The sequence below is a fragment of the Cervus canadensis genome, chromosome X (genome assembly GCF_019320065.1).
Source record: "Cervus canadensis isolate Bull #8, Minnesota chromosome X, ASM1932006v1, whole genome shotgun sequence".
NCBI classification, from domain to species: domain Eukaryota; kingdom Metazoa; phylum Chordata; class Mammalia; order Artiodactyla; family Cervidae; genus Cervus; species Cervus canadensis.
The window spans coordinates 132,571,564-132,586,289 of NC_057419.1; the positions used below are offsets into that span (position 1 = coordinate 132,571,564).

At 36.7% G+C, this 14,726-nt stretch overlaps 1 protein-coding gene and 1 pseudogene across 5 annotated transcripts in view; one reads left to right on the forward strand and one right to left on the reverse strand.

Annotated features, from left to right (window-relative positions):
* Nucleotides 1-222: 222 nt before the first annotated feature.
* Nucleotides 223-14,726, reverse strand: part of LOC122434599 (X-linked inhibitor of apoptosis) — a 39,886-nt gene continuing 25,382 nt past the window's right edge. For all 5 annotated transcript variants that reach the window (XM_043458146.1, XM_043458148.1, XM_043458143.1 and 2 more), the window contains 2 exons: nucleotides 10,705-10,905; nucleotides 223-4,787 (listed from right to left, as the gene is read on the reverse strand). In XM_043458146.1, the coding sequence (XP_043314081.1) occupies nucleotides 4,594-4,787; nucleotides 10,705-10,905 (395 nt within the window). In that variant the 3' untranslated portion in view covers nucleotides 223-4,593. The remainder of the gene's footprint in view (nucleotides 4,788-10,704; nucleotides 10,906-14,726) is intronic.
* Nucleotides 7,120-7,281, forward strand: LOC122434600 (annotated as a pseudogene).

Here is a 14,726-nt window from a genome sequence, read left to right on the forward strand (position 1 = left end):
CAAAACTAAAAATAAACTTTTCATGTACTTATAGAATTCTATAAACTAATGTGAAAGCAGATGTCTTTTTTTTAATATCACATGACTTGATGTGTACCTTAATGTCTGGCCCCATAATGGCATAGGATATATTTGGGAGGTTACATTTTAGTATTAATATTTTTAAGAGGGCTATTTTATTTTTTTTTTGAGGACGTGAAACAAATACAAAGTAATAAGATATCATCTTAAAGAATAGTGCTTTATTGGATAAGCTTTTATTCACAGAAAAATAAGCTTTAATCTATGATGACTGCCAGATTATACAGTAGAAAGCAATTTTCTTAGTTTTCCATACTGATGGAAAGGTTTCTACTAAATGAAAACAGCCATAAAATTATATGCACAAATATAGTACTCTATCTCACACATTTCACGTGATTATTCACAACAGTATTACAATGACATAAGAATCAGTCACTCTGTCAGGTTAGATATAAAGTATAAAGGTAATGCAAAATCTTCTAACAAAAATTACATTAAAGCCTTTGCTACATCAAATAAAAAGTGCAAATTTGTTGCTAAGCATAGACAGAATGACAAAATATACTTACACAGTAATTTTAAATGATACACAAACACAATGATACACAATTAATGATACACAAGAAGAATGTAGTAAATGAAAAAAAATCTATACGCATTTCTACAAACTTTAGACTTCAAAATAGAATCTTACCACCAAAACATTAATGCAGTATTGTACAATTTGAAGCCATATGTATTTAAGATTGTCCTACTGTATTAGTTATAAAGTGTCATTTAATATGTAGTGAATTTTATGGTATAGAACAAAGAATAGTTGAAAAAATAAACATTTGAGACCTCCCTAGAGAGGTAGCTTGAAGTTTTTCACCGTCAAAATATGTCCCAGTCTGGGCTATCACTAATTAGCTATGGAGCTTTGAACAAATCATTTCACCTTTGAGCCTCAGATGGTTCATCTTTGTATGGCAAAAACCACTACAATATTGTAAAGTAATTAGCCTCCAATTAATATAAATAAATGCCAAAAAAAAGAAGAGAAGAGAAAAAAAAGGGGGGGATGAATTAGATACTCTCTAAGGTCACTTCTAGCTGACATCCTATGATTCTGTTATGCTGCAAGTGAAATGCACACTGTGCTAAGTCAAACTGAAACTGATTATAAAAGTGGGACTAAGCCAATTGTTTCTATTAGAAAAGCTCAACTAAATTTGGTAATATTTTTTCAAGTTTTTAAAAAAGGAATTTAAATATTTTTAAGGATTTGACCTACTTGTGTACTGTAATTTGCATCTTAACTATGACAAACAATGAGAAAGATGAATTAAGAGTCAGTGAAAGAGTTATTATCTAAGTTTTAGCCCTAATTTCCAGAGTCAAGGCAAATCCATGGAAGGTAAAAAAGTGTCAGGAAGGGAATTAACATTTATAACAAGTATTTTACACATACGGTCTCCTTCAACCCTTATAATTTTGTAAGACAGGTACTATTTGCAATTCACAGATGAAGAAATGGTTACCTCTTTTCCTCTTTTCTAAACCAGATGTGGCTAAAAACCATATCTGTCAAATATTCCATCCCATTTTCTTCTTTCTCTAATGGAAACAATATACAACCTATCCTATTTCTCCAATCCCTCCACCCCTTTCCCCCATATTCAACCAACTGGGTAATCAGGAAATAAAACAATGATTTCAGTCTAAAGGGTACAATATGTGGAACTAATGCTGTGGTGGTAGTCTCCATTCAAAATACCAATTTTATCCACTAAAATGAAAACCAAGAAGAAAACTACCAACATTTAAATGATAAAACAACAAAAGATTGTAATACACAGGGCCAAATCACATCACATACATTCACTACACCCACCCTACTCCATCTTAGCCCCTAACCCAAGGGAAAATAAATGAAAATCTAGGAGGAAAGGTAATACAAAGCCATTACTTAATAAACTGGAATTTATAAACACTAAACTCATTTCTCAAAAATTAAGACAAGGCTTTTGATCAACACACCAGATTATTATGAATAAAGACAACTATTTATTATAAAACTTGACTTCACATGACTAAGATGTAGTAAAATAGGCGGTGCCTTTGAAATCTTAGAGTGAACTTTATACAGAAAAGGAAGTCTACATGGAGATACTGAGAACTATTTGGGGAAGGGGGAGGCTGAGATTTGGATCTGGCTGTATTTTTTTTTCTGGCTGTATTTTTGACCTTGCAAGTGATCATTCTTTGTACAAAGAGATGGGAAGGATCCAGTGCTTTTCATAGTGCAAACACAGGCAAACATTGGTAAGTCTTTAAAAATTTGATTAGAAGTTGGAGCGCTGAAGCAACAGCATTTCTAAACAATTCTTAAAATAAACTTGTTAGCCACATCAGCTTCATGCATTAAATTTCACAGCTCATGGGGAGAAAAAAGGTCTTGCTTAAGTCTAAACATACAAGTTTTAAGAGTTTTAAAGAACTGAGGCTCCCAGAACTGGAAAACCTTATGTTAAAGCAATTCAGTCCTTGGACAACAACTAGATTGAACCAACTACCTGACTTGGAGCTGACGTGTCCTGGAAAACACATTTTTAAACCTTTAACACTTTTCTCCCCTTGTAATTTGTTTAAATTTAAAGCTTAGATTATACATATAAAGTTTAACTTTTAATGAATATATAACTAAATCTAAGTGGAAGGAAGTCCAAAAGTAAAGAACTGAGGATTTACATAGTAAAACAAAAACAGGACGGTCATTATTTGACTTTAAAAATTCTCATTTAAATTTGTAATGCTTTAAATGAATATCAAAGTAGTAATTAACAGAGGTTAAGAGAACATAACAATACTCTTTCTCTTAGAAAATACAAAAAAATATAACTACTGACAGTTTTACTCTCAAACTTTTCTCTACAGTAAAATGCCTCACTCACCTCTACAACAGGTTGTTGTGAGGATCTTTGCCTGGGTGTTCTATGAGGCGTTTTTAAACTTTTATCTTTTTAACCTATATTGATTCTTACTCAAGCTTTATTTTCTCTTTAATAGTCAAAAAACTATTCTTCTTTTCTTGTCAGTATTTTATAGTTTCCAAGAAGTTTTTAAGGATCTTGGGAGAACATTCCAGAAGTATCTGCTACTATTACTAGACAAGAAAACAAAAAACTTAGGTGAAGACTTGACATTTTATCCTATATACATCTTAAGCATCCTAACGGTAAAAATTCACATGAAACTTTAAGATACAAGATATGAGAATCTCAACATGGAAAGCTGTTACTATAACTACGAGCAGTGTACAAACATGCTTCTACTTTTACCTACATAAGCTGACAGATGTTTAAAATACTGGGTTAACAAAGATCTTTTAGTAAAGTGACTTAGGCAGGCTTAAACTAGCAAGGATTAAAGATGAATCCTTACTAATTAATTGGAAGATCTGAGACATATTTTATATTTCATTTTACAAAATCAGGAATATTTATTTTGAAACAAGAGAAGACATGGTCTACCTGTCAGAAAACTACCACTCAGAAATATTTTTCATCCACAAAGCAGGAAAAACATATAAACATTTAAATTTCACATTGGCACCAAAAAGGTTAACTGCCCTGCCTTCTTGGATTAGGAAAACTAAAGCTGAGCAATAAGTAGTTTTGCAGGCGTTTGAACATGCCTAAGCCTTTAAATCAGTAAAATACTTTCTAAAAATTTTGATTACAAAAGTAATAATACTTATAAAAAATTCAAACAGAACAAAATGAAAAAAGTAGAAAGTGAAAGGCCCTTATAAAGCCCCTCTGGGACCCATCCCCCCACCCCCTTTCAAGAGAAACCACATTTAACAGTTTGGTGCCTATCTTTCCAATCTTCTGTTCTATACGTATATAAAATACACACACCTTCACTTGGCTCATTCTACACATAGTGTTTTGCCACTTGATATACCTCTGATGTCTTTTTATGTCAGTACATGTAGGCTAAATGGTATTCAATCATTAAATACCCTTTTAACAATGGCAAAATCATTAAAAAAAATCATCCACCCAAGTACATGCATATAATTTAAAAGAAAATAGACAAAATCCTAAAACACAAACATCTAAAAATCATCTCCATCTTTCCACCAGTGTGGAACAGTTCATTCCTTTTTCACACAAAACAAATTATGTGATTGGGGAGATTAACTCTAATCTCCACATTCATACAGAATGCTCTATTTGTTAAGCCTATCCAAAATGAATGAAAAATTCAATTGATTAATTCACTTACATTTAGAAAACTAAGTGTACTATAAAACACACATTGTGATCAGTTACAATATGATGCTTGGTTAGTCTAGGGTTTCAATTAAATAACAGTGGGAAAAAAATAGAACAGCTAATACAGTTAACATCCTGAAAAATCCAGAAATTCAAAATTTAGACTGCCAACTATAACATCGCAGTTTACATTTTCTTCCTACTTTGCAGCAAATGCTAATGGAATTCAATGCTGATTTCTTCAAGTTGGTTCACATCACACATTCAATCAGGGTAATAAGAACATAAGACGCCTACTGTAGTTAGATTATGACATGAAAATTTTTTGCTTGAAAGTAATGACTGTGTAGCACATGGGACACTTGTCAAGTGCTTCAGCACACTGTTTACAAGTGACCAGATGTCCACAAGGAATAAAGACGACAGCAATATTTCTATCCATACAGATTTTGCAAACCTTCTCCTCTTGCAGGAGCCTTAGCTGCTCTTCAGTACTAATGTCTGTACAAAGAGAAAAAAACGTGTTAATTTTAGACTTTCTGAGTTGGTTAAATTCACTGAAACAGTGTGAACCCCTACTATGTGCTGAACGCTGGTCAAGTGTCAGGAGATGGGATAACTCACACATGGCATCTACTCTTAAGCAGTTCACAGGCTAGTGGGAGAGAAGGATGTGAGCTGAAGCTACAGAAGTAAGCACAAAGTACAGAGTGATAAGTGCTGTAATAAAGTTACAGACAAAGTGCTCTGGGACAAGGCAACAGAACAAGTTCTGTTCAGGTTAGGTGGGGAAGGTTTCACAGGTTGGTGGCTGTTGGGTGGGGAAGGGGGGAAATGGAAGAGTGACATTTAAAAACAGCAATTTGCTAAGCAGAGAAGCAAGGGTTAGGTAAAAGTAGCAGCATATTGAAAGGGCACGGCTTATTCCAGAAATGGAGAGATGGAAGTGGAGGGCCACTTATGAAATAGGACAAGTAGGATTTAGTGATTAGATGTGAAGGGTGAGGAAGAAAAAGGAAATAAAGTTGATTTCAAGATTTCTAGCATGAAAAAAAAAAAAAAGATTTCTAGCATGGCTGACAAGGGGATGGTAGTGCCAATAGGAAATAAAAATGGAGGTACAGGTTTGGGATTTTTAAGATATTTCTGAAGTGTTTGCAGGGCATCCATATAAAAATGTCCAGTAGGTGATCGGAGAGTTAAGTCTTAAGGTCAGAAGAAATCAGGGCTAAAGATAGAAACCTGGGCGTTATCAATATACAGGTGGCACTGAAGTTCTTGTTTAATTCAGCCTTTGTCAAACTTAGTTTTGAGAAATGTTAACAAATGTGGCACAAGAATATGTTTCACAATCATATATAACTATGACAACAACATCAGTAATAGCAGCAGTTAAAAGTAATACAGCACTTCTACTATGTGCTAGGCATGATTCCAAATGTATTACATATTTTAACAATCTTTGTGATCACTGTATACCAGTGGTTTCCAAATTTAGCTTCACATGAGAATGACTAGGGGCATTAAAAAAAAAAACAATAGATTCCTGGGCCCCATTCACTCAATCTAATATTTCTGGTGTTGAGCACACTGGCATTTCTGAACCATGGCTATCAAGTTGAGGGCAGTATAATAAAGCATATATGCCCTCTTAGAAATTCAAAATGCATTCCCTATTTAACTACAGAGCTCCTTTTTCATGACATCTCTTAACATTCTGGGGAACACTATTTTGAAAACAAGTTTGGGAAATAGTGGTTTAATTTTATTCAACAAATGCTTATGGAACACTTAGCTAGGTTCTAGGCATTAGAGATAGATTAACACATATATGGATCCTGGGCTCCTAATCTATTCATAGACAAGTCAGGAACACAAGCAGGCAGGAAATTATAATACAATGTAATGATTAAAGTAATTACAATATGTTATGAAGAATGTAGGAAGGCTGTGTATCCATGTACACAAACACAGAGGGAAGGCCTTCCAGAAAAAAATTATACCTAAATTGGGTCCTAAAGGATAAGTAGGAGTAAACTAAGAGAGGAAGAAGGCCTTAGACCTTGGGGGACAAGAGCAGTGGGAGAAGAGGGCTCTGGGCAGAGGAAATGATATAGGCAGGCTCCAAGGAGAGAAACAGAATGAGGCCTGCAGGTGCACAGGTAAGGTTTGGGAAGAGAATGTAAAGGGGAACTAGCATGAGACTATAGCATGAGGCTGGAGAAGGTTAGCAGGAGCCTGGTCATGAAGGATCTGGTAACCCATGTAAAGGGGTTTGGACTTGACACCGAGGGCCCCAGAGCCAGTGAAAGGTTTTAACCTGGAAAAAGATACCAGAATTGCTTCAGTAAGGTTTTCTTGGCTAGTCATGGAGAAAAGGATTATTTGATCCCTTTTTTTCTTAAAAGGCAACCTCCTGGGCATAATTCAAAACTCAAATATGGAACATAGAGATAAGAAAGATAAACTGCCTGTCCTCAAGAAGCCTAACAGATAGGAGGGGACAGAAAAAGTTCCAAAACAACGTTACAAATGCTTTAACAGAGAGAGTAGAGAAGAGGACGCTGCGAAGTGTGCTATGGGTCTTTGGGGAAACTTCAAAGAGTGACCTTTGAGCTGAGCCTTGAAGGACAAATTCAAGAAATGGGTTTAGGGAATAGGGGGTGCAATGGGGAATAAGATTAGGTATACAAACAGGAAAAAGGCATTCGGGGCAAAGCAAAAAAACAAAAGTAAAGGGATGGCATTATAAACTGATTTATATTATATGGATGCATCTGACCAAAAAAGTCAGAATAGTGTATATTTCTGCCATCACCAAGACTGTGGTAACCAGCGAAAGCCAGCCTGCCAGAGGAATATGGAAAAGCAGAGTGACTTGGTTAAGAGAAAACACTGAGATGACAAGCTTTCTGCTGTGGTCCACAAGCAGAAGGACTCGGAGATCAGGCAGCAAAAGCTGAAAAAGGCAAATGAAAAGAAGCAACCCAGGTAACTTTGTGGCTTTTTGTCCAATCTTCTCGCACTTCGCCTGTGTGCCTGGAGCCTGTCCCACTACACTTCCTCCTGTCACGCTCACAGCCCCCAGTACCCAGGCATTCCTTTTGCCCGGAGTCCACAGCAGGTCTCTTTTGGGGTTCCCTCCTCTCAGGTAGTCTCTCTCCCCCAGGCCAGTCCTGGGGGTGAGGGGACTACCCCTTTGAAGTGTTTTATAAAAGTACCTTTGTAATCCAAAAAAAAATTATGAAGAGGAAAACAATTAATTTACACATTACTTTTGCATGTGATGCTACAATGAATAAAAAAGGACATTGAATCAGATACCTACAGTAGTCAAATTTACAGAGACAGAAAGCAGAATGGTGGCTGCCAGGGGAACGGGAAAATGGAAGCTGTTTAATAGATAAAGAGTTTCAGTTTTGTAGATGAAAAGAACTCTGGAGATTGACTGCACAACAATGTGAATGTACTTAAAACTACTGAACTGTACACTTAAAAATGGCTCAGAGGGTAAATTTTATGTGCATTTATCTTTTTTTTTGCCACACCACGTGACTTGTGGGATCTTACCTCCTGGACCAGGGATTGAACCTGGGTCTTTGGTACTAAAAGTGTCAAGTCCTAACCATAGGACCACCAGGGAATTACCCACAATTAAAAAAAAAAAACAAAAAACAACACTGGATCGTAAGTCAGGAAACCGGAATTTTATTCCCAACTATCTGTGTGATCTTGAGTAACAGTTCATCAGCACCTCAGTTTTCTCTGAAGTAATGAAAACTATTATAGGATCTTTAAGGTTCCTTTGGTTCTGATTGGTTCTGATTGTTTACAGTTCCATATTACAGTGCATACAGACACTTACTTGAGATGGTGATGCTCTGGGCATTTTTTTCCAGACTAAGAGTTTTTTACTTCACTCTAGCCTAAAGAGTAACCACTGGGTTCTACATCTTTTCCTGAGCCACCCTTCCCCTTCTACGTGCCACAAAACCCTCTTCTAGGTTGGGAGGTACCTGGCACATAGCAATAAAGGCAATAGCTAGATAATTTTTCATGGTATCTGCTAATATTTTTACTACATTAATATAAACCACTTGTAGAATAAACTGATGTTATTCATGTTCCAATCAGAGCAGATCTATGTGGAAAGACAGACTGATAAGAAATGTGCATGGGTTATTTGATTTTTACATTACGTTCTATCATATATATGTAAGGATTAAAATAAGTGTCTTACCACACACATGAAGTAAAGGGCTTTATATCATACAATGCCATTTTTAAAAAGAAAGGGGAAAAGATACTAATTTGGTACTATCTTTACAACCCACTCCAGTACTCTTGCCTGGAAAATTCCATGGACGGAGGAGCCTGGTAGGCTACAGTCCATGGGGTCACAAAGAGTCGGACACGACTGAGCAACTTCACTTTAGAAGACTGGGGTATTCTCTGTTACAGAGACAATGGTATAAAAGCTAGTATTGAATCTAGGATTTCTTAGTGAGTAACAATAACATTATATTTTTTCTAATAAATTTCATCTGCTTTTACTTCAATTAGGCCCACCCTCTATTTTGTACAGAATTAAAAGATCTTAGTGCCAGTTTTCCTCATCAGCTTTTGGGAGGAGAAATAGACAGCAGCCCCCTCATGAAAAGCTTGCCTGTATCAATGACCTGCCTCTCAATTTTGTGAGACTAAGGAGACGTCAACTGATGAATTCTAACGCGTGCCCTTAAGAACTGGCATTAACTTAGGCCCTCTTTCCCACACGACCCCGGCTTGTAATCTCAGTAATGATGAGAACCTCCCACAAACTCCCGTTGAATAGAGACATCCCCCGATGCACCCTGTCCTTTGTTCTCTTCCTACTGCAACCCACTAAGTCTTTCTGCTGTAAACACCTTCAGGTATAAAAACTAACACCTTACTGTCAAACTTAAATTAAGTTTGAGATGTGGTGAAGATGCAGGGGAAAATGACACAGTCACTTGTATCACAAAGTAAATGATTTGTTTCACCATCGCCAAGACAAGAGGAGCTATTATAGGTTTTAAATAAATGTATCTTTAAGGAAAAGAGTAGTCTACTTTCTGCTGAATCTTCTACACCAACTAGAGTAATTTAAAACTCATCAATATTATACTGCTTTATGACTTAGTTGATTATCTGAATAATGTTTCAAAAGCATCTGAAATAACTTAAAGATCAAAAGGGTCTTGAATGTAAAGAGCAAAATAAGTGAACTTTTAAGTTCATTAGCACTTGGAGAATTCTGATTTTTTGGTAGAGGTGGTGAAAAGCTAGAGAATGATTATATACTTCTACATTATTCAACACACTTTGTATATGAATCACAGTATTAAAATGCATTTAATTCAAGCTCTATTTAGCAGTATGACCCTTTTACATATTTATATCATGTGGAAAGTTGCAAAATACTCTTAAATCCAAGCAGTTTCAACTACAAAACTTAGAATCTACACGAAATGATAAAAGTTAGCCTTTGTTGTTCTTTACCTAAAATAGAGCATAAACTTACACTTTTAAAAATTAATAGATCAGTAGATCTTATTTGGATCCTGATCAGAACAAATCAAATGTAAAAACATTTTAAGATGATGAGGAAAATTAAAATCAACTGAATTTCAGATGATATTATGGGATTACTGTTAATTCTGTTAAGTGTGACAACAGTATATTATGGGCTAAATGTCTTTCTCTCCAAAACTCACGTTGAAGCCCTCACACTCTATGTGATGGTGCTTAGAGGTAGGGCCTTCGAAAGGTGATTTGGTTTACATGGGGTCATGATGATGGGACTCCATGATGGGATCAATGTTCTTATAAGAGGAACAGAAAGCAGAATGCCATCTCTCTTGGCCAAGCGAGGACACAGAGAAGGCAGCCATCTGCCAGCCTAGAAGAGAGTTTTCACCAGGAACCAAATCTGCCTGCACCTTGGACTTCCCAGCCTCCAGAAGTATGAGAAACAAATGTCTGCTGTCTAAGCCACCCAGTCTATGGTATTGTTATAACAGTCTGAGCAGATTAACACACAGTATTAAGGTCATGTTAAAAAAAAAAAAAAGTCCCTAGTTATTGAAGTATTTATAGGCAAGTGGTATACAGGATGTCTGGGATTTACTCTGAAATACTACAGCAAAAAACAAAGTTGGGGGAAGAAAGGAAGCAAGATTGAAAAAGTGTTGACAATTATTGAAGCTGGCTGATGGGTATCTGAGGGTTCATTATACTGTTCTCTCCACTTTTGAGTATGTTTGACATCTTTCATAATAAAAAGTTTAAAAAAACATTTATCCAAGGGGAAATACATGGGCCACATAGTCATATAAGATACTATCCATAATGAAATACTAGGTGTGTCTTGCTTTTACAACACAGGCATGCATACCTTTCTGTAATGAAGTCTGACTTGATTCATCTTGTGTATTGTCTTTCTGAGCATTCACTAGATCTGCAACCAGAACCTCAAGTGATTTATAGTTGCTCCCAGATGTCTGAATTTTCCCCTCCATTGTTTTCTTAATGTCCTTGAAACTGAATCCCATTCGTATAGCTTCTTGTACCATGGGATTTTGGAATATTGTATCATCTGAAATGAAAATTGGTGAGGAAAAAAATCACAGACTTTAATTATTTTCATTAACACAACTCAATAGCAGAGTATCATTAAGAAGAAAAATTTAAGCAACGAGCAAAAAAATCAAAACCAAACCAGCAAACCAAAGCTGCTTTGGGAACAGGATTTAGAAATATTTAGGCACTGAAGAATCACTCTCAGAATCTTAAAATAGTTGAAAGTACAATGAGTATGTATTTGTAGTATTAGGAATTGAGATTAGGTGCTTTAAAGACTATGATAAACAGTACAAGACAAGGTAAAACAGGTACAAAAAGGGTTAAGTGCTTCAAAAATTCTGAAACTGTGGACGTCTTTACCAAGTCACCACAATTATTTTGAAAAAATCATGGCAAATAGAAGAAGTTCCAGTCTGTGACCTTCAATGTATCAGTTTCCTATCTCTCAGACTTAGTTTCTGCAGTTGAGTGGGGTGGACTAGATAAGGCAAGAAACCTAATACAAACTCACTTTAAGGACACTCAAGGTAGGACTACAGACTGTGGTGGTGGTGGTGGTGTTTAGTCGCTAAGTCGTGTCCACTCTTTGCAACTCCATGGACTGCAGCCTGCCAGGCTCCTCTGTCTATGGGATTTCCCAGGCAAGAATACTGGAGTGGGTTGCCATGCCCTTCTCCAGGGGACCTTCCTGACCCAGAGATCCAACCTGCATCTCCTGCATTGGCAGGTGGATTCTTTACCAACTGAGCCACCTGGGAAGAGCTTAGTAGAGCTCTTGGCCTTCCAATTCCTAGGTGTAAATCAAAGGAATTACTTCTAGTTCCAGGAGGAGACAGTCTCTCTGCTTTGACTTCATGTCTTTGTTCACTCTCCTCCCTGGGCAAAGTTCTTAATCTTTTGTCTGCCTGACGAAAACTAATCTTACCAGATTGTGTAGTGATGTGCTAAAAGAGACTTCTATCCTCTGACTCATCACTTTCACTCTTGGGTATTTTTTTTTTCCTTTTTTCTTTTCCAAGCTGTGCAGCTTGAGGGATCTTAGTTTCCTGACCAGGGATTGAACATGCCCTCCTCCCTCCCCTACCCCCCAGCAGTGAAAGTGCCAAGTCCTAACCACTAGGCCTTCAGGAATTATCCACTCTTCAGTATTAAAAATGAGTACATATACCCACAAAAGACATACACAAGAATATTCATAGCAGTGTTATTTATAACAGCCCCAAACTGGAAACAACTCAAGTGTCATTTATCAGGTGAATGGATAAGTAAATTGTGGTATATTCAAATACTAAACAGCAAGGAAGAAGAATGAAGTACTGCCACAGACAACATGGATCAATCACATAGACATGATAAGCAAAACATCAACATAATGATGAACCAGAGACAATGGAGTACATATTGCATGATTACATTTTTAAGATGTTCAAATCTAATCTATGGTAATAGAAGTCAGGATATAACTTGAGGGTAAATATCAATTGTGAAGGAGCCTGAAGGAGCTTTCCAGGGTGGTAGAGATGTTCTGTATCTTGATCTGGGTGATGGTTAGATGAACCTCTCCCTCATACCATATACAAAATATTAACTCAAAATGGATCACAGACCTGAATTTAAGAGCTAAAAGCATAAAACTCTTAAGGACACTAACAAGAAAGTGAAAAGACAACCTATGGAATGGGAGAAAATATTTGCAAATCATATACTTGACATGGGACTTATATGTATAAAAAACTAAAATATATAAAGAACTATTACAAGTCCATAATAAAAAATCAAGTAATCCAACTAAAAAAAAGGCAAAGGAGATGAACATTTTTCCAAAGAAGACATACAAATGGCCCAAAAGCATATGAAAAAAATGCCCCACATTGTTAGATATCAGGGAAATGCAAATCAACTAAAAACACTAATCCTAAACCAGAGCAAGAGTCTCAGTCAAAAGCATATATATGTACATATATAGTATTCTCTTGTCTTCTAATCTTTTTTTTTTTTTTGTCTTTTAATCTTTAAGATACTAAATAGATGATACTTTAAGTATAGGGAGGGCTTCCCTGGTGGCTCAGTGGTAAAGAACATGCCTGCCAATGCAGGAGATGTGGGTTTGATCCCTGGGTCAGGAAGATCCCCTGAAGGAAATGGCAACCCACTCCACTACTCTTGCCTGGGAAATCCCATGGACAGAGGAGACTGGTGGGCTACAGTCCATGGGGTCGCAAAACAGTTAGACACAACTTAGTAATTAACAACAACAACATGAGTATAGGGAATGGGGAATCACCAGACATATTTTAAAACTAAACTATTATATTTAAAACACGATGACTAGGTTGAGAATGAGGTCTGTAGTGTGATGTAGGATTCTGAAGACCACTAATGCAACTGTGGGCTGGTCACTTAACCTCTCTGAAAAGTTGGATAATAATATCATTCTTGTTTAACATCTTTCTTTGCACACTTTTAGTTTGTAAAGATGTCTATGATGAGTAAACAATCTTTGTGATTAAAAAAATATCTCTACCTTTCTAACAAGGCAATAGGATATAAACAAACCAAACCACATCCCTTTATGAAGAAGCTGGGGAAGGCAAAAAGAGGCATCCAATAAGGAACAGGTAGGTTAGGGCTGATCATGGTAATAGCATGTCAACAGGACACTGGATTCATGATCTTGGCTAACCAAAGAAACTCTGTTGACAAAAATTCACTTAACTCTTTTTTGGGGGATTTTAACAGAAATGAAAATGTACAGCCTACAGTTGTTCCTCTCGAACTTGGAAAATCTGTTCAACCTCTGAACGAATGTTCCCCATACATAAAACCAGTTTGAACATCTGGAAGTTCACAGTTCACGTATTGCTGAAGCCTGGCTTGGAGAATTTTAAGCATTATTTTACTAGCATGCGAGATGAGTGCAATTGTGCAGTAGTTTGAGCATTCTTTGGCATTGCCTTTCTTTGGGATTAGAATGAAAACTGATCTTTTCCAGTCCTGTGGCCACTGCTGAGTTTTCCAAATTTGCTGACATATTGAGTGCAGCACTTTCACAGCATCATTTTTTAGGATTTGAAATAGCTCAACAGGAATTCCATCACCTCCACTAGCTTTGTTCATAGTGATACTTCCTAAGGCCAACCGGTTGTGAATGGGACTGGTGATAGAAGCAAGATTTGATGCTGTAAAGAGCAATATTGCATAGGAACCTGGAATGTTAGGTCCATGAATCAAGGAAAATTGGAAGTGGTCAAACAGGAGATGAGAAGAGTGAATGTAGACATTCTAGGAATCAGTGAACTAAGACGGACTGGAATGGGTGAATTTAACTCAGATGACCATTATATCTACTACTGTGGGCAGGAATCCCTTAGAAGAAATGGAGTAGCCATCATAGTCAACAAGACAGTCCAAAATGCAGTACTTGGATGCAATCTCAAAAACGACAGAATGATCTCTGTTCGTTTCCAAGGCAAATCATTCAATGTCACGGTAATTCAAGTCTGTGCCCCGATCAGTAATGCCGAAAAGCTGAAGTTGAACAGCTCTATGAAGACCTACAAGACCTTCTAGAACTAACATCCAAAAAAGACGTCCTTTTCATTATAGGGGACTGGAATGCAAAAGTGGGAAGTCAAGAAACACCTGGAATAACAGGCAAATTTGACCTTGGAGTACAGAATGAAGCAGGGCAAAGGCTAATAGAGTTCTGCCAAGAGAAGGCACTGGTCATAGCAAACACCCTCTTTCAACAACACAGGAGAAGACTCTACACATGGACATCACCAGATGGTCAATACTGAAATCAGATTGATTATATTCTTTGCAGCCAAAGAC